The 20,127-nt window shown below is 34.7% G+C and overlaps 1 protein-coding gene across 3 annotated transcripts in view; it reads left to right on the top strand.

Moving 5' to 3' along the window:
• LOC129237826 (carbonic anhydrase 2) overlaps window positions 1-12,134 on the top strand; it is a 40,351-nt gene extending 28,217 nt beyond the window's left edge. For all 3 annotated transcript variants that reach the window (XM_054872775.1, XM_054872776.1, XM_054872777.1), the window contains exons 2-4: window positions 5,455-6,255; window positions 6,316-6,452; window positions 11,087-12,134. In XM_054872775.1, the coding sequence (XP_054728750.1) occupies window positions 5,781-6,255; window positions 6,316-6,452; window positions 11,087-11,227 (753 nt within the window). In that variant the 5' untranslated portion in view covers window positions 5,455-5,780 and the 3' untranslated portion in view covers window positions 11,228-12,134. The remainder of the gene's footprint in view (window positions 1-5,454; window positions 6,256-6,315; window positions 6,453-11,086) is intronic.
• The last annotated feature ends 7,993 nt before the right edge of the window (window positions 12,135-20,127 follow it).

Below are 20,127 nucleotides of genomic sequence, written 5' to 3'. Positions count from 1 at the left end.
ATCTACATCTAGTCGTTGTTTGCAGAGAGGTGGTGGTGTACCAGCCGTACCAGGTACTCGAAGATTAGCGCCTGCTTTGGCTAGCGTATCCACTTTCTCGTTTCCTTCAATTCCCTTGTGTCCTGGAACCCAGTAGATATGGTGGCTTGTTTCTCAGTTCCTAGCTCATCTATCCTGTTCTCGTATTGTCGTACGCAGTGTGAATTTGTCATTACAGCTGCTATTGGCTTGTTGGCTGCTTGGCTGTCAATGTAAAAGTTTATTTGAGAGTGTTTTCTATGTCTAAATCTGTTGCTTTCGTTGCCGCGTAGATCACAGCTTGGAACACACTGCAGTACTTCGGTAATTTGTGTGACTGTTCATATTCCAATTTCTAACAAAATACTGCGGCTCAACCCCCTTTTCCGTGTTGGCACCGTCTGTGCATAAGTTAAAAGAGTGGTGCATTGAAAGTTGTCCCTTCCGCCATCTGGCCTTTTCTAATACTACCTTAGGTTCCCTTTTAAAATTAGCTTGAGGAATAACGTAGTCCGAGTTAGCGGACTGTGGCCCCTAGGCCTTTGAACTACTTTTTTGCACCTACGCCTAAAGTTAAAAGGACTTAACAAAAAAGGATAACGAATATCAGTTAATCTTCTCATAATAACAATTCTTATAGCAATAACTAAAAGTGCGCTATTTCTCTGTCCATAGCTGTATGACAACGAAGAAAATGACAATTTAGTTAAGCGTAGATATATCTGTTAAAATACCCAACAAAATTAAAATTGTTTGCAATAAACTCTTAAATTCTCAAGCTAAACTGAGTCGAAAAAAGGTTTTTTCGAGTTAAATTACTTGTATATGTACATATATAAAATGAATAAAAAAAAATTTAAATTAAAAAATTGTCAACGTAAAAAAATGTATGTTAAAAAAATTTACTTAAAAAAATATTTTTTTTTACTTAAAAAACAAAATTTTGTTAAATTTTTATTGCGTAAAAATATCATTTAATATTTACTTTTTATATAATAAAAGAAGAAATAAACAATGATTAGTAAATATTCTCTTTTTTTTTTTAATAATTGCACTGGAAATACTCTTTCTTTGGAAATGCACTTCCTTTGATTGAAATTTGACAGGTCTCATATACGGATATTTTTCTATTAAAAAATAGGTGTTGGCAAATGAACATAAAAGGCATAGCCAACGTCTAGAATTAATTTGGCTTAAAAAATAATTTTTTACAAAACAATTTAATACTCTATTGGGATTAGAGCTCTCGATTTTGTTCCCGCATTTTCGAGTAGTCGGGACAAATGAGTAACGAGTACTCGCACACCTGTTCGAATCTTATTCGAGTATGCCGAGATTTTGAGTAATTCGGCACTACTTTGATTATTTTTTCCCGTTTTTTTTTTTTTTTTGTTTTTTGACGTCAGCACTTTTTTAAAGTTGCAACACTAACGATATAAAATATTTGCAATTTTCGTTTAGCTGCTCAAATTGTTCAAAAGCGAGAATATTTCGAGCAAACCAGTTGAGCAATGAATTTCGAACGAGCATCGAAACTACTATCGCGCAGTGCGATGCTCAAGTATCTTGAGCTCTAATAGGAATATATTATATATCAGGCCGCCGTAGCCGAATGGGTTAGTGCGTGACTACCATTCACAGAGAGAACGTAGGTTCGAATCTCGGTGAAACACCAAAATTAAGAAAAACATTTTTCTAATAGCGAGGGCCCTCGGCAGGCAATGGCAAACCTCCGAGTGTATTTCTGCTATGAAAAAGCTCCTCATAAAAATATCTGCCGTTCGGAGTCGGCTTAAAACTGTAGGTCCCTTCATTTGTGGAACAACATCAAGACGCACACCACAAATAGGAGGATAAGCTCGGCCAAACACCCAAAAATGGTGTACGCGCCAATTATATATACATATATATATATATGATTTTTCTTTCTTTCGCTTTCCTGCCGTCCCGTGACTACATCAAGTCAATTTCTATGTAGGGATAAGAATAATAAACTCGTTTCAACTATCTATAGGTAGAGTGTACAAAAAAAACGGTTGGTTCAAGTAAGCACCTTAATATTTTTATATATTGTTGTTTGTATTGCTTCTATATTTCTTTTGTACATATATACTATATATGTACATACATATATTGCGCACATTCGCATCATCCTCCGACTCACGTGCCGCGTTGGGTATTTCCAAGCCCAAAAACATTCTCATATTTTACGTCACTTTCTAAGCAAATAAGATAGTGCTCATAGATAATTAAAAATCATAATAGACTTAAATGCTTTGCAATTTCATAACAATAGAGTAATCAAAAACACATAAAAGAATACAAAAAATGGTTCCTTTGCTGGTATGATATGCGCTTAATTTTCTTATCTATAAGTGGATTGTCTTAACGCTATTATTTTCATGATAAAATACGCATATATTGATACATACAAGTATATAAGTACATAGGTATGTATATGTTTGTCACACTGCCAATGAGTGAGAGCACGCAATGCTAAAGAAAATCGTCTAAAATTAGTTGGAAAATACCAACACGATATGATAGTACTCTGCGTTATTGTTTGCCACAACAGTCGGATTCGTTTTCTATGGACATATTTACAAAGGTGTTGAATGAATTTATCACAACACTATGCTTTCAATTGATAAACGAGCCATCAGCGCGTGTAGACGCTTACATAAATATAAATTAAAGTGATTAGAATGTCACAGAGTTATTGCCTAAGGGGCAGGACGACTTGTCTGTCACGCCACACAGTGAACCGCATCTCAAAAAAAGCCTGCAAAAAAAAAACAAAAAGGAGATGCCCATGCACTGCCATAATTCTTAGTTTGTACTCGTATAGGTCCGTTTTCGTTTCCGTTGATTAAGAATTCTGAATGTAAGTTTTCGAACTTCACATGGAGAATGGATTTTAGAAAAACGCAAAAAGGCTTAAAATGCGAGTGTAAATACTCGAGACGGTCATTTTGGATACTGAACGTAGTTTTTTTTTTTAATATAAAAAGGCATATTAAGTATGGCGGCATCAATGTGAGAAATATTAAGAACACAAAAATATGTAGGTGAGTCCTTTCAGTTGAAAAATAATAATAAAAATAGTGAATCAAATTAATGGCGCTCCTGACGCTGCTGTTGATAGTTAATTTAAACATTCGCACCTACTTACGAGTACATACATATACATATGTATTTGAATTATGCGCCCGGTGAATGTAACCTACACTTGGTCCTGGTCCCGAAATTTCGCGATGACATTTGGGCATATTTTCTGAATTACTCGGCGTATATTTTATTTCAGTTCTAGTTTGTTTGGGCAATTGGAATACAATTTTCCTTTCAAAACACCCCAAGGAAATAATAAATCTTAGTGATCAATTCATATCGACGCGAAGTGTGATAACTCTTCCGTAAAATTTCGTTTCGTTCGATAGTCGATTGCATTAACCTGCAGAAACCGCATGTCTTCGAGATAAATTTTCCCAAATTTGAGCTGGGAAAAAGTAGTTTCTAATCTCACGGCAACGAATGACATTTATGATATACTCGCTGGTAGCCGCATTGCCGTAGAAAAGAGATCTAATGCGCCTGAAAAAGTGAGTCGTGATATGTATACAAAGGCCTTTTAGAATGACTTTAGAATCTCTGCTTCCCAGATGTGACAATTCTGTTCGTTTACATTGGCATTCAACTCGAAGGCTCCTCAGCAGAGAGGATGATTTTCTTCGAAAAATCACCATTCACTTGTTGGTGCTGTAAAATTAGAATATTCTGGACTTGTAAGAGCAACTTGACAGCTGTCAATAACAACACTATCCAAAACAAAATGGCGCTTACTTTAAATGGGACAACAGATATTTTTAACTTAAGGTTGTTATACAAAACATGTTGCATCTTACTTTGCTGTTGTTTTTGTGTTTTTTTTTAACGAATTGAAATATTCTCTATAAATGGCCTGACAGTCTTTGAGATTTCTAATTCCTTGTTTTGTAAAATATTTTCCCACATAATTATGTAGTAAAAAAAATTGGTACTGAAAAAGCATTAGCAGTTTTCAGTTAGGATATCAATACATAGTTTTGAATATATAGATTAGGAATTTTTCCAAGAACATTTTTCCAAAACAAAAGACTTCTCACCAAAAACCATCTGCCGTTCGGAGTGGGCTTAAAACTGTGGATGCCTCCATTTGTGGAACCACATCAAGACGCACGCCACAAATAGGAAGAGGAGCTTGGCCAAACACCCAAAGAAAGGGTGTAAGCGCCAATTATGTATATACATATGAGATATCTATGACATTTGTAAAGTAGACGAATATGAAATTTTACACTATGCTATAGAACAAAGCGTTAAAATTATTGAAACTTACTATGAAAAAGATCGACATCTTTAAGAACAACATATCGCCAAGTACGAAATTTTTTGGTGGGAATAATCGACCGAAAGAGGCAACAATTCAAAGGTTGGTGAACAAATTTCAAGAAACTGGTTCTGTCGAGAATAGAAGCACAAGAAAACCAAAAATTGAACTTTCTGTAGAAAATATTGCTGCTGTAGCGCAAAATGTTGTTGAACAACCTTCAGCATCGATATCTCGACCGCCTCAAGAATTAGGCATTCATGAATCGACTGTTTGGCTTATTTTATCTGTGCAGACGTGCACATGGTAAATACATAAATGATGTAATTTTTCAAATATAATTTTTAGGAATTTTTTGGCTTTAAATAAAAATTCAGGTGCCATTAATTTAAATTTTTACATGTTTTATTAAAAAAAACAAATATCTAGTCGCGTCTTATGAATGACTTTTTACCTTATTATTATTGTTTTTTTTTTTAATTTTTGTACCTATGTTATTTATTATTTTAATTTTTGTTTAGTTTTGTTTTTGAATTTTTATTTTATTTTTTTTTAATTTTTTTTTTATTATTTTTTTTTATTAATTTTTTTTTTTAATTTTTTTTTTAATTTTTTAATTAGTTTGTATTTTTTTTATTTATTAAATTTTTTTTTTTGTATTCTTTGTTTTTTTTTATTATTACTATTTTTTCATATAATTTTTTTTTGTAATATATTTAATTAAAATTTTTTATTTATAATTTTTTTATGAAAATAAGTAAATTTTCCACTGTCGCTTCGGTTAACTTAGTTGTGTCATCAAATGTCTCTATCAAGGATTTCATTAGTTTTAATTAAGAATTTCACACAGTCTGTGTAAATAAATGAAAATAAATACTCAGTACCTGCCGGTATACTGTACCAACAAACGACTCATATTGCTGGCATTTTAGAATAAAAAAGCATTTGCTTACACAATAATTTTTTCTTTGTATATATATATGTATCTATGTAAATAAACCATTTTAATAATTTATGTAAGCTTGATTATTTTTTTCTACTAACAACTTCTCTGTAAAATTTTCTTCCAGTCCTTGGCTGCCTAAAATTGATATTTCCTTTGTGAACGTGTGACCAATAAAACTCGCCATCACGTCGCAATACGCCCTATTAACCGTTAAGCACATTATTTGTGTCTACAAGGTGAAGAAAAAATTCATCGAACCAGTGAACAATACGTAAAATACTCGAAACCAAAAGCATTCCTTGTAGAACAAACATTCAGTCACGAATCACAACTAAGTAGCCACAACCGCATACACCCTGTAGTACCTACTACGTTCAATTAAACACATTCCAGTGGTGTCTATCTTGTTGCTACAACGTTCCTTTAGCACGCAACGCACACCAACAAACGATGCCAGTCCAATCACCAATCGCAATCAGCAATCGAGCTATTGAACATATAGATGATGTCGATCCTCTTGAGTATCATGGTCATTGGGAGCCAGTGGGCATTGCACGTGTCCAGAATACAGGCACTTCCGCGGTGGTAACATTCGCCAAACGCAAACAGCAGCCGTACATTAAGGGCGGCTGCTTACATGACAACAAATACATTTTTGAGCAGCTGCATTTTCATTGGGCCGATACGGATGAGTCGGGTTGCGAGCACACGCTTGAAGGTAACAAGTACTCGATGGAGGCACATGCCGTACACTACAATTCCAAGTATAAGAATTTCACAGAGGCAAAGAATAAACCCGACGGCTTGGCTGTGATCGCGTTCTTCATACAGGCGTGTGGTGACAAAGATTGCCCTGAATTCAAAAAGATCACTGAAGGTATACGTATAGTGCAGAAGATTAACACAAGCGGTTCGCTGGATTCGGGTTAGTAGCAATATCGTTAAAAAATTTATTATTTCATAATTAAATTAATTAATGATTTAGATTGCTTGTCCTGGATTGGTTTGCAGGAGCTAAGCAAACATTACTATACTTATAAGGGATCACTGACCACGGCACCATACTTCGAGAGCGTCACTTGGATCATCTATCGCACGCCGATTTACGTCTCCAAGGGACAGGTAAGTGCTGGAAAAATAGAGAATTTAATTTCAAATATTTAAAGCCGCTAACATAAAAGTGTTGTTGTAGCAGCATAAACATTCCCCGTATATGCATGGGGAATGCTGCTGAAGTGACAGTCCGGGTCTAAATATAAATCCGGGACGTTCTGGTAACGTATTAGGTCTCCGGGGGCGGAATTAGGTTTTATAATTAAAGCTTGTTCCTAACCATTGAGCGTATGAGCGGGAAATCCATTGGCTTTATTCTTCGTGCTGGTTATTTAGACACGATGCCGCAGTGGACGGGCGAATAACATGCAATCGAAGCGTATTTCACGTTACAATATTCGACGTTTACGTCCCCAAGTGAAGATTTCACTCGTTCACGTGTCCGAGACTTCCGGAAAACAAGTTCGGTGGCAAAAAGTCCATGGCACGGGGCCCAGCTGGACATAGAAAACAAACGAAAATATTGAACTTGTCGCTATAAGTTTGCGCGATAATCCGCGTCAGACCCTGCGCAATAGAGCGTCTTTTAAATTGAAATTGTGTAAGCGCTTAAGTTTAATGATTACAATTTGCATACAAATTTTTACGAGACAATATTCCAGCAATTTCGTTCGATAAACAATATCTTTTGGAGTGATGAAGTCCATTTCCATATTCCAAGCAGTGCAATAATTCATTCATTTTTTTTTTTTTTTTGAAAATTGTCCAGGGCAAGCAATTTCGAGAGATCATGGCATGCGTGTTTTCTTTCCTAACAAACTGATAAGTCATTTCGGAGACATGTCGTGGCCACCCAGGCCATCCGATCTGTGCGAGCACCTCAAAAGAAAAGTGTATGAAGCAAATCCCGCGACCATCAAAAGAATCGTTTCCACGAGAGTCGGTTCTACGTAGACGAAACGACCCGGATTTATATCCGGCCAAGGACTGCCACACCAGCAGCATTCCCCGTGCATGGGGAATGTTTATGCTGCTGCAACAACAGCAACCATCAAAAGAAAATATCGTTCACGAGATTCATGGCATCCCGACTAGTATTAGTCCCAAGGATCTGAGTTTTTATATAGGGTGGTTAAGGTCTTAAATTTTTGGGCGAAACTGCTTACAGTTTATCGAAAATATTTTGTTTAAAAGACTTCAAATAAAATTTCTGTCCTCGGGCGTCTAGCATAAAATTGATAGAGGAATTTTTTGATTGTACAATTTAACCCTTTACCTCCTATATACATAAGGTAGGCCTTTTTGATCCTTTTCTAAAACAAGCATTAGAAAAGTTCATTCAAAAATACAGTTAGTAAATAAGACTAAAATCGCAATAAAGTCATGTTTAGTTCGAAAAAATTACTTTAACTAATTTTTCTATGAACTTGTGCGATGCAGTAAGTCAAAAATTGCTTTCCATACAAAGTTGTATGTGTTTACAATGTATCTATAGCATTGTAAGACTATTAGCTTGGATAAAGCTTTCCTGTGCACACATCTTAGCCCGAGCAAAGTTGTTCGGCTTCTGTGACTCCCAGTAAAATTGTCAGCTTAAAATGTCTATGGAACACTTTAACTCTCTAACTGCATTTTAATGTTATTATTTTATACCTGCTTTTATTATAACTGCTTTGAGGAATGGCACAAATACCCGTTAAGGTAGCAGTTAAATTGTTACAATATGCTACAAAATAGTTCCTCTTCAAATGAAAATAAAATTTTTGTGGATCAATTCAACCCTTTAACTGACTTTTTTAATGCATTTTGTAAATGAAATTTCTCTTTTTAAATTATATTATAGAAATCTGAAAACAGAAATTATATTTGATGTCGTATTAGATATAATCTTTTTGATAAGCTGTACGCGTTTTCGGGGAGTTTAGGAAGGTGGTAAGGGTCTCCCGATGAATGTCGTTTAATGTTTGTCTGTGCATGGTCCGGTACAGTAGTTACATTTTTGGTTTGTCCTGGATCTCGTCAGTGTAGTTGAAGAGATACCTCCTGACATACGTGAGAGCTGACTCAGGCTCTGGCAAATGTCTGCAAGGGGATACACTGGGTAGCATCTTAGATAATATTGCTTGCTTAGCATTTTGTTGTGCTCTTTAACTGGGAGCATTGTTGCTTCATTGTGGAGGTGATACAATGACGGCGGTCTTCGGTCTTTATTTCTTTTGTTACGGTGAATGGCGAAGCTATTGAGCCATGCTGACTGAATTTTTTTCCAAAAATTTATCCGTTAAGGGGGGAGCCTGCTTTAGAGGCTTCAAAAAATCAATTTTTTCGTGGATTTTTTTGGGAAGGAAAGAAATATTCGATTGAAACGAGACTTTCGGGTGTTATTGTTATATATTTCAGCAGTCTTCTCAAATTGTTTCATTAAAATATATATCATATTATGCCTAGTACAAGCATTTTGCCGAGGCGCCTCGAGTGTGCATGTGTCGTTCGGCGGGAAAGATGCAGGTCGCAATTTTCACCTGAAACCAAAAATCCAAAAAAATTTTTTATTTTAGTATAGTATAGCTTCTAGTTAAACTAAGAAAGTTAAACAAAAAGTTAGAAATTCAACTATTTTCGCTAATTAAAAAAAATTCATTTTTTTTTGAAAAACAAATTCACTTTAGATTGTTTAAAAAGTGAGATAATCATAACTTTTTTAAGGTTTTTTAGGTTGAACTAGAAGAGAATTTAATTCGTCAATGTTATCTCGTTTCGATAGGACGTTTAACTTTTTCCCTATCTTTCCCGCCAATTAGGAAAAATCGTAAAAATAAAAAACCGAGAAATCGCGCGTAAAAGTTTTTGTATATAAAAAATCTGCTCGTATATGTACCTGCTCGACGCTTGCTCAAAATTTCTTCTGTAACTGCGAAAATATTTTGAATTTGCTTCTGAAATTTTGAGGACACATTCTTAGATAGTTTGGGAAGACATTTATGCAAAACAAAAAAAATCGATTTTTTGAAGCCTCTGAAGCAACAAGATGGCGCGATTTTCCTTACAGCGCGCTTAACAATCAATTTATTTAGTTAAGCCACCATTGACGCCATACGGCCAGATTTATCGGAAAAAATTGTCATATTCAAAAAAAAAAAAAAATAACCGCCGAGAAATAAGCAGATTATAACAAAAAAAAAAATCATTCCAACAATATTTCTGTTTTGTATTATCATTTTAGGTTCTCAGTTTTTTAAAAAACAGCCAATATATGTACATACATTCTGTCAAAAAATATCGGGAAACGTTCATTTAAAAAGTGCGCGTTACACATACATATGTACATATGTCTAAATTTCGTTTGCTGGAATGTTGGTACAACTGTCCTCTATAGTGTCGCAGAGTTTGAGCGTGATCTGTCCATCACCTTGTTTTTGGCATTTAATTATATAATATCAGTCAACCGCAGGTTCGCTCTGCGATTTTCCTTATGGCCGCCCATCAAGGTCTTCAACGCATGAAAACGTCGACAAAGTCAAGGAAATGGTGGTGGAAAACCATCATTTAAGTTTGTGGGAAGTAGCTCGTAACCTTAGCGTGTCTCAGGAATCAATTCCCAACATTTTACACCATCAATTGGGCATGAGATGCGTGGCTGCTCGACTCGTTCCAAGAGAGTTGAATTTCTTTCAAAAAATTCATCGGAAGAAGGTGGCTGAAGACATGCATTTATCCAGCGCATCATAACAGGTGATGAGACGTGGGCATATGAGCCGAAATCCAAAAAACCTCGTCAAAGTTGGTCAAAAGTGAAAGTCATGCTACTCGTTTTCTTTGATTATCATGGTATTGTGCACTCGGAATTCGTTCCAAAATGGTTCTGCGGTAAATAAAGAATATTTGGAAGTTATGTGACGTTTGAGAGAGAATGTGCGTAGGAAACGGCCCAATTTGTAGAAAGAAACTCATGGATCTTGCACCATGATAACACCACCGTCTTACAAGGCTCATATTATGCACACTTTTTTGACCAAAAACTCGACAAATTTCATCGAACAACCACCGTATTCACCGGATTTAGCCCCCTGTAACTTTTTCCTTTTCCCAAAACTTAAATTGCCACTCCGCGGACGACGCTTTGAGTCGATAGAGGCCATTAAGGAGAATTCGCTGAAGGAGCTGAAGAAGATCTCTTCAAACGGTTTTAAAAGGTGCTTTGATGACTGATCTATTCGCTGGCATATGTGGCTCCTCGAATGGAGCCTATTTTGAAGGCGACAAAATAAATGTTGATGAGTAAACAATTATTTTGCGTTTTATTGAACAATTCCCAGTACTTTTTTGACACAATGTATATTAAATGTGCTTTATCTGTATTAATTTGGGGTAATTTAAAAAAAAAAAGTGTTATCGTTTTGATATCCCATGACATCCGTAGGGTCTTATCCTTCAACTTTTGCTGACGGAGGTGCTAGACAACTTGAGATATCTCATATAGTCCAGTTATAAATTATGTTACAATACACAGCAATATTTAATTATTTTTCTATTTATTTCCAAAACGGCGCTTCAGTGCTACTTGAGGAGTGCCAGACTGGCACTTCAACCATTTCATTTCACACAACAATATAAAATAACTAAAATGCATTAAATTGTTTTTAATTTTCATCCTCATCTGCTAACTAAATTTTAACCGTTCGAAATTTTTTATAATTTTCCAGGTTCAAGTATTTCGCAATTTACAATCATGTCCAAAGGATGAGAGTAAGAAAATAGTCAACAATTACCGTGAAATTCAGCAGCCACACAAAGATCCTGAAATTTATTTCGCTCGAAACGCCAAACCAAAATCGAAATTATGATTTGCTGAATATGCGCAGTTGTAGAAGGACAGACCTGAACATATATCACATACAATAACAAAGGGAATTGAAGTGTACAACTAAGTATTTAGATTTAGAAATTCACTTCGCAATTCACGCAAATATAATTTTTCTTTATGTATGTATGTAGTTGCAGTAGGGTTGGCACTTTCCATGTACATCTGCTTATACACGTCTAAATGTGTATGCCCAAATGTGCAACCACCGACGCACTCAACTATTCCACTTTTGTCACTCAGTCATATGTGTACGTATTTTATTAAACAAATGAGTAGATATACGTACTATAATTAAATATTTACCTTTATAACTATACAAAATACTATGTGAATTCACAACCAACAAAAGAAAATGCTGAATGCAAAAAACATCGGTTGTTGAATAATTAATTTTCCATTATTATGTGATTTATTGTTGCACTAAAAAGGCGCTATTCATGTGCTATCTCTGGGTATTACTTACCTCTAAACTACTAAAATACTGATAAATTTTTCCTATATAGTAGTATACCCATGCTATTTGTACTATATTTAATTTTATAATATTTATTATGCACGTTGTGTAGGGTCTACATATGTATGTAAAAGCAAACAAAAGGGTGTCTAAAACAATCCGAAATGTTAAGGAATTGTATTTTTTTAATTGCAATATAGAATTCTGTTAGAGTTAAAATTTGTTTTATTTAATGTTAAATGTATGTATGTATGACATACTAGTATTTGACTACTGTTTGTATGTATTGTATAATGCTTGTTACGAGGAATTGTCATATTTTTATATTCAAAAGAGAAAATAAGCAAACGACTTGTGTCGTAAGTACATGAACACATATGTATTTCAAAGAAATATAAGTCCAAAACCAAATTATTAAATATTATGTAATATACTATGAGTTGTTTTTGTTAATATCGTTTGGCGATTTTTTTCTATTGAGATAAGTATACTGACATACACATATGGCCATTAAAATAGGTACGTGGGTTCATACGGAAAATGCAAGTTTTTTTTTTTAATTAAATGACAGATATTCAATTGTAAGTGGTTTTTATTTCAAAGATTAATATAACAAATATAAATAATAATTCAAGGATCTTTAACAACTGAAACTAGTGGCAATAGGCAAAGGAAATATTCACGTGGTCAATAAAATAGGTGCGAAATAGAATTAAAAGTCCACCATGCTTGTCAATGACTCTTTGTATTCGATTTGTCATAGAATTGAAAATCCTACGGCAGGGTACTGTGCGAATGGAACACCATAGGTCTCTGATTTTTTGTCATAAATCCTTGTTACTTTTGAATGTTTCCTTCTCGATTCGCTCATTTAAATCTCCACAAAGGTTTTCAATGGGTCGCGTAACTGGCTTGGCCAACCCATAACTTTACATTTTTTTATAAAAACCATTCAAGTACTAACATTGAGGAGTGTTTTGGATCATTCAGCCCTATCATAGAATCCGTTGTAGAATATCTTCGAATACGAATGTCTATTACGAATACGAAAAAATTGTAATCGCGGGCTCCATGTGAACACGAAAAAAGCGCTGGCAAACTCAACTTTCAAATGAAAATGTATCCGTTGACACGTGTGGTAGTGTTAATGGAGGAGGAAAGTGTGAAGAGCAAACGGAGTCTCAGAATTGAACAAAAAATATTGAGAGATGCAAGCAACCCCCTCGATATGGACGAACAAATGTAAGTGCTTGCTTTTTTGTGAAAGAAAAAGTTTACTTAAATACGGGTTAAAACACCTTTATCAAAAATTACCGGTTAAATAAAGCTGCATACATATATACGTTTTGAGTTTTATTGAAAACAGCACGAGCTTAGCGAGGTCGTCCTCCATAACTCCAGTTCTCCGACTATCCGTTTTACGGTTTCTTGCGGAGGGAGGTTATCAGCACTAGGTTAGCAAAGGTTTCGACGTGCCAATGGGGCAGTCGGCATTTAGTACATTTAAAGACGTATTGGCGTCACTGCAAACACGATTTTGTCCTCAGTGAGTAAATCTCGAGTGCCAATGAACACCAAAGCAAGATGGAATTCTATCAAAAATATAGATTTCCTGACATCATTTTGTGTGTGGATGGGACGCACATAATAAAAATGATTTCCCCTACCGAAAAAAAATTCCTCTACCACAACCGGAAGGGCTACTACAGCCATAAATGATTTCTCCTTTATTACTTGTTACAAATTTACACCTATGGAAGTCACATAAAACTACAAATACTTAAAAAATTTCTTTTTATTTATAGTTTAGTTAATATAGGCCTTACATTTTACAGCTTTTATATTTGTTTCCTTTTAAATCCTCTCTTTATTAGTCATTCTAATTTTTGTCCGTTACTTTAACCTCGTCGTAGAAAATGTGTACAAAACTTTAAGATTTGACGTTACGGATGTATTCAGTGAATGCTACTCTACGAATTTCGAATGAACGTTCGGGGCTATTCGAATTGTATGATTACAATTACTCCATGATGGAAAGAATAATGAGGTGGCGCCTATCGTGGTCCCGTTACTTTGCGCTCAGCGAATTTGACAACTAGTTACGTGATTTTAGCTCCAGTATGGCCAGATTACCATTTTCGTAACTTGATTTATCTTTTTTTTTTTTGTTATTTTTATTATTTTTTGTCTCGGAGTTTTAGTTCTTTCTTTATGACATTTTTCTAGCTGTTCTAATTAAAATGTCATGTTTATAATTTTGTAAAATATACATTTTTTAATAATTATTTAAATAATTCACTCAGTTTTATTTAGCTTTACTTTTTTTTAACAACTGGTGGCATTGCCCGCGATTGCAGGTGTTGTTGGTGTTCTTCTGCTTTCGGCAATCAAATCTCTCTCTCGCTACTGCAGTGTTACCTAGCTTTGGATATAAAAACGCACTAAAATGCCCATTCAAAGAAAAAACCCGACAAATTTTTATTGAATCACTTAAAGAACTTTGTATGCGTGACAAATTGTCTTTAAAATGTGCGTTTTCTTAAATAAATGTGTTATGCTTATGTATAATTTAATTTATGAGTTTTTTTTTAAGCGAGACTCTTTTGCTAAGGGAACGACTTTTTTATATTATATTTGAAGTTATGTAACTAGATAAGGTGTACTCTTTTTGTAAAAATGTCAGTATGGTTTCTTTAGTATTTTCTGGTATTTTGTTGTTTATTTTTACAATGAATATAACCCTTAATGTCCTATATCTGACTAAGGATTGATGACCGGAAGAAACGATTACACCTCTATGGTTTTAATTCGCATTCAATAAATTCAAAGGCTTTTTAAAATGTGTAAAAAGGTTTTCAATCTTAAGAAGAGTTGAGAGAGGGGCATTTAATATTTTTGCATAACCTTAAATGGAGCCAAAAATTAAATTCACACTTTCAAAATATCAAATTTTATAAAAACCAACTAATTTGCATTAGCACTAAAATCTTCTCAGAGTGACCTTTTTTAACCTTTTTCTGTTTAATAATATAGTTTGTTTTTTAACCTAAAGTTTCGGCAGCTTTAAATTAAAAAAAAGAAACAAACACGAAACTTCAAAATTTTCGCATTTTCGGTATAAAAAAGCACTAAATTTATTGCGAAGAGCAAATGGTTGGCAATACTGCACAACTCTGCAAACGTGACGTCACGTACGCTCTGATGGGCGCAATCTTCTTTCTATCATTCTTGACAATTACTTAGTTTCTACGAAAAACAGTCTACGATGAACCGCCTGATAGGGCTGATTATCTTGCATAAAAAGCCACCGAAGTGTCATATTCTCCTCAGCAAATGGTAGCAGCATTTATTGAAGTATGCCCTTGTAAATAAATTTGTTCACTTTATTGGTTATGAATAGGTGAATAGGGTCTACTCCATACCAAGAGATGCATCCCCAAATCATTACGTTGCCGACACCGTGCTGACTGTTGGATTTTTTGTGCTTCTTTTTGTCTGGCATTTCGCCCTGTATTATTTTCAAATAAACTTATTTTTGTTTCATCACTCCAAAGTATAGGGTTTTTCAGTAAGAGCGCTTCAACTTTTGAACTTTTTTGAATAAAACACAAACGGTTTGACTTTTTTAGCTAATTTTTTTTTTATTATCGAGTTTGAACATATACATTTAAGTATGAAATTCGATTTCTTTTGCATGACCACCGCGTGCACGTTTTACGAAGTCCAATCGTTGAACCCAATTTTCGACCAGTCTTTTGCATAAATCGGCCGAAATTCCAGCAATTTCGCGTTCAATATTGGCTCTGAGCTCACAAATCGTCGCCGGCTTGTTACTGTAGACCAATGACTTCACATAACCCCAAAACGGGACGGCTTGTTAAATGGACCGTAAAATGGCCGAAATGCTCTTAAAGTAGCAGCAACAGAACGATTATTTTCATAAAAAATTTGCACGATTTGCAATCATTGCTCAAGTGTGTAGCGTTCCATGATGAAATGTATACTAATGAAGTTTACAAATGACAAGCGAAAAGTAAAAAATATTGCGTCGTTCGCCCTCCCTATCGGAAAAAAGTTGAAGCGCACCTATTGAACAACCCTATATTTTATACCACTTTTTCATACCTTCTGGTCCATACCATAAATTGTGCTCTTGTGCAAAAACGTTCTTCTTCCCCAAATTTGTTTAGCAGCTTTATGAGCTTTTCTGCCTAATAGGTTCAGTTCTCTCTTATACTCTGTTGTTAATTTCAGCTTTGATAACTTAAAAAGATCCCTCTTGGCAAGCGTCACAATTTAATTCGTCGTTAAATTAAATAAGTCGTTTTCTTTTTGTTACGACGTCGTTCTTTGAATTTTATGGGCTTAAAGGCATTTACAACAATTTTTGGACCGTTCAATTGGCTCAACGATAAATTTGTTTTCGTTTGTTTGTTTTCGAAGATAAACAATAAGCCTCCGCTCCGCAACTCTGCAATGCTACGGGCGACCCATCTTTGAAAGAAATTCATATTGATTATTAGTTATTAAAAAACTATCTAATTCGCTACTTACGTTACATTAAATCGTTTCCACTTAATTAGTTAAAATGCAACAGTTATCCGCAAAGTATGAAAATAACCGAATCTGTGCAAGCAATAACGCAACTTAATATAACGGGTCTTTCAATAATAGCTTTAAATATTTCCGAGCGGCCCAAGAAAATCGATAGACAAAGGCTAGGCACGCTTCGATGACCATATGTGTATATTTTACGAATCTATTAAGTTAGGTTTAACATTCTATGGATGCGGTTTTTTATTTTTTTGGCTGTTCTTGGCTGTATATCATTCCGCGTCGTTCCGTTAGCATAGAACCCAATATTCAGGGAACATTTATGAATGTTAAGAATGCGCCTTGAGTCCAGGTACGGTAAGCATTTGGTGGTTTGCATTTTTTGCACATAATGGTGCGGCGCACATAGCTTCAAATATAAGAAGGTAGGTGGAAAAAAGTCATGGGGACAGTTAGTAAACTGCTTCAGCAAGAGCATGGTGACAGTTGATAACAAGCCTTTTTAGCATAGAAAGAGAAATGTTAAAGTCGTAAATTCAAAATTCCACATTATTTACTCCTAAAAAAATAATCGATATCAAATCAATTTCATCTATCTAAGGAATAATGGAATAAGGAATTCTCTCTAAACAACTTCGACACTACAGTCTATACAGATTGCTCCAAAATGGATTGTGGTGTTGGAGCTGCATATATTCTCATAGACTTGAAATTAAAAAATCTGTGCGTCTTCCTTATACCAAGCAGTGTCTTCCAGGCAGTAGTGCTAGCAATTGGGGAAACTTGTAAGCTTCTAATCGCAGATGTCTCTTTTAAGGACAATATCGCTATTCTTTCGGATAGCCAAGCTGCAATCCAGGCACTGCATTCGGCTACAACAACCTCCAAAGTGGTGGAACGAAGTAGGTATAGCCTTACCACCTTGAGTGAAAACCATAAAGCTACCTCAATCTGGGCCCCGGGGCATCGGAACATTGAAGGTAACGAAAACGCAGGTGAACTGGTAAGAGGGGGATCTGTCATGAATAACGCTCTTGCATAATCGGTATTCACACCATTACGAGTAGTCAAGAATACAAATCCTCTAAAATACCTCCGAATCGCGGATTGCAAATGGAGAGACCAGACGAAATGCAAAATTAGTAGAACGTTAAGGTCCACCTAAAACCTTAAGCAATCGTCAACATTGATAAACATGAAACAACGGGATGCCTGGAGACTAACGGCAGTCATAACTGGCTTTTGGTCTGATGGAGAACAAGCAGCCAAAATGGGCATCCCTCACAACACATACTGTCACAGTTGCAAACAACGGGAGAAAAAGGAAACCATCTTTCATTTCCTCTGTGAATGTCGTGCCCTATGGAAGGGTAGAATGTTAACCATGGGCAAATCACTGTTCGAGAGTCTCAAATAACTGTCTGGCTTATTTTCGTTTTTTTTTTTTTGAAAAATATAAATGGATAATGGTTAAAAAAGCTCCAATGCTTAATAAAACATATAAATTGAAACGAAAAATTCATGGATGATCAGGAAAAAAGACGATTGTTTATTCATATGCGTTGATTTGAAATTTAAAAACAATCTTCTTTTTTCCTGATTTTCAATTTATATTTTATATTTACTCAAAAACAAATAGAAAAACAAAAAATATTGTTTATGCCAAAGCGCTTGAATAAAGAATAAAGAAATAAATAATATGAAAATCATATATTTTCTGTTCTAAACCATATCTATTCTATTTTAGTGTGCCCAGCGAAGGGGGCCGGGTTTGCTAGTTTATTTATATATTAAGAGCACACAAAATGAATTTAAGAAAAAAGAAAATAAATTTTCATGGAATTATACGTCCTTGAAGTGGAAGTGGAAAACAAAAGACAGTGTCCTCGTGACAAATTCTTAATTAATATAAATGTCATTATCGTATGACGCGGAAAAAGGGGAAACAATTTTTTTTTTCATAAAATGGCGGCTACTCAAAAATTGAGGTCGATTTTTCCCTAATTTTTAAGCTTTCTCGAATTGTTTACAAATATTAAAAAATTGAAATTTCCAGTTTTTCGTTATTATTTTCGTTATTTAAAGAATATTCATGATAAACTTCAATCAAATCGGTTGATTAGAACTTGAGATATTGTGCCGACCGTATCGAAAGAAGTAGTTTCGAGAAAAACACGTTTAAAGTTCGCCGTCCCCTCAAACCAGTGTAGCTGTCGCGTCACTAAAATAGTTGTAACTTTGAAAATAATTTGAATTTTGAAAAATCCTTTTAGGGAGATGTTTTTGAATACTTAAACTATCGAATTTTGAAAAAAAAATTTTCGATTTTTTCAAATTTCTAGACTAAAATACCCTCGAATACTAGAATACGCAAGTTAGTACCGGTTCGTCAGATTTTGCCCAATTGTTAAGAACATCGAAATATCGACGTTCAAGTTATTCTCAACAGAACGTCTAGTTTTTAGTTTTCATTTTCTATCCGCGAAAGAGTTAGATTCTTGAAATTTGTTCACCAACCTTCGAATTGTCGACTCATTCGGACGATTATTTCCACCAAAAAAATCAGGAATTTTGCGATATGTTGCTCTTAAAGATCGACCATTTCCATAACAAGTTTCAATAATTTCGTTTAAATTGGTACATCTGTCTACTTGACAACTGTCTAAGATGTTAAAAGAGGATACTCTCTAGGAATTATTCACTACTGGGAATCCCTTTAGAAAGAATCTTCATATGTAATTTTCGCTTTTCCTAATTTTCAGATCTTCAGCTTCTTTTTGCGTAATTTTACGAAAATAATTCTTCGTACAATGGAAGAATTACTCCAAAAATGAGGGAAATTAGAATATTTATAACTATGTAATCTTCAACATATAACTTTTGCATTTCTGATAGTGGAAAGGAACCAACCTTTGTTTATCCAATCATAACCAATAAAGGTATTCATGTACCAGAAGGGCTCAAAACGTTTTCCTAATTCAATTTTAACGGATATTCGCTACGGGGCCAACAATCTACACGTCCGTCCTCTTGTTCTTGTTCTATAATATTTGGTAATGCTCCTGAGGTGGCAATTCGGGTCGTTCCAATGACGTGGAACCTACTCTCGTGGAAATGTTTAGCATCGGTGTATGCGAAGTCAATTCTTTTTTCGCGTGGTTTTCTCCTATGGGAATGTTTTAAGCTATTACAACAACAGCAATCATTGAGTTGGTGGAGAGAAAGTCAAGATGCTATACCATAGATGAATGACTTGTAAGACATTTTTTCTTTACCGACGTACTTTCCTGGTTCTTTGATTTGGACCGAGTTACCTCAAAAGTAATTAAATTAGCCCGTAGCTTTGGTTATTAGTTCTAACACGAGTATATTAAAAATGTAATTGAAAATATAATTAAAAAAAACATAAATGAGCAATGGATATCTATTTGGCATCCAAATCAGCATGAAGTGACGCCGATGTTGTTACTAGGTGATATCCGGCATGAAATGGCGACTGATTGATTTTGGCGATTTCTTTTGCACCGTTTTAGTGGAGCGCCCGGGGGTTTTGACCTCGGATCTCATGGGGACTGAATGAATTGCCATGTAACCAACAGGATTTTCTTTTGTATGCTCTAAATTGTAACTTCTACCAATATTATATTGTGCAATTAATTTTTTCATTGTTTAAACAAACAAATATGAAAAATTAATATATTGGAGCATAATATTTAGTTGGAAATAATTTTTTTTTAGTTCTACGTTAAATTTTACTTAAATAGATAAACACAAACATCTTCCCAACGTTCCATTTTATTTGAAGGGTCGAAGAGACCTTGAGCAGGTAGTCAAACTTTTCTGGTATTGCCAGTGATCAGACTATTGATGAA

The sequence above is a fragment of the Anastrepha obliqua genome, chromosome 2, assembly GCF_027943255.1.
Source record: "Anastrepha obliqua isolate idAnaObli1 chromosome 2, idAnaObli1_1.0, whole genome shotgun sequence".
Lineage (NCBI taxonomy): Eukaryota > Metazoa > Arthropoda > Insecta > Diptera > Tephritidae > Anastrepha > Anastrepha obliqua.
This window is presented reverse-complemented; position numbering and strand designations above follow the sequence as displayed.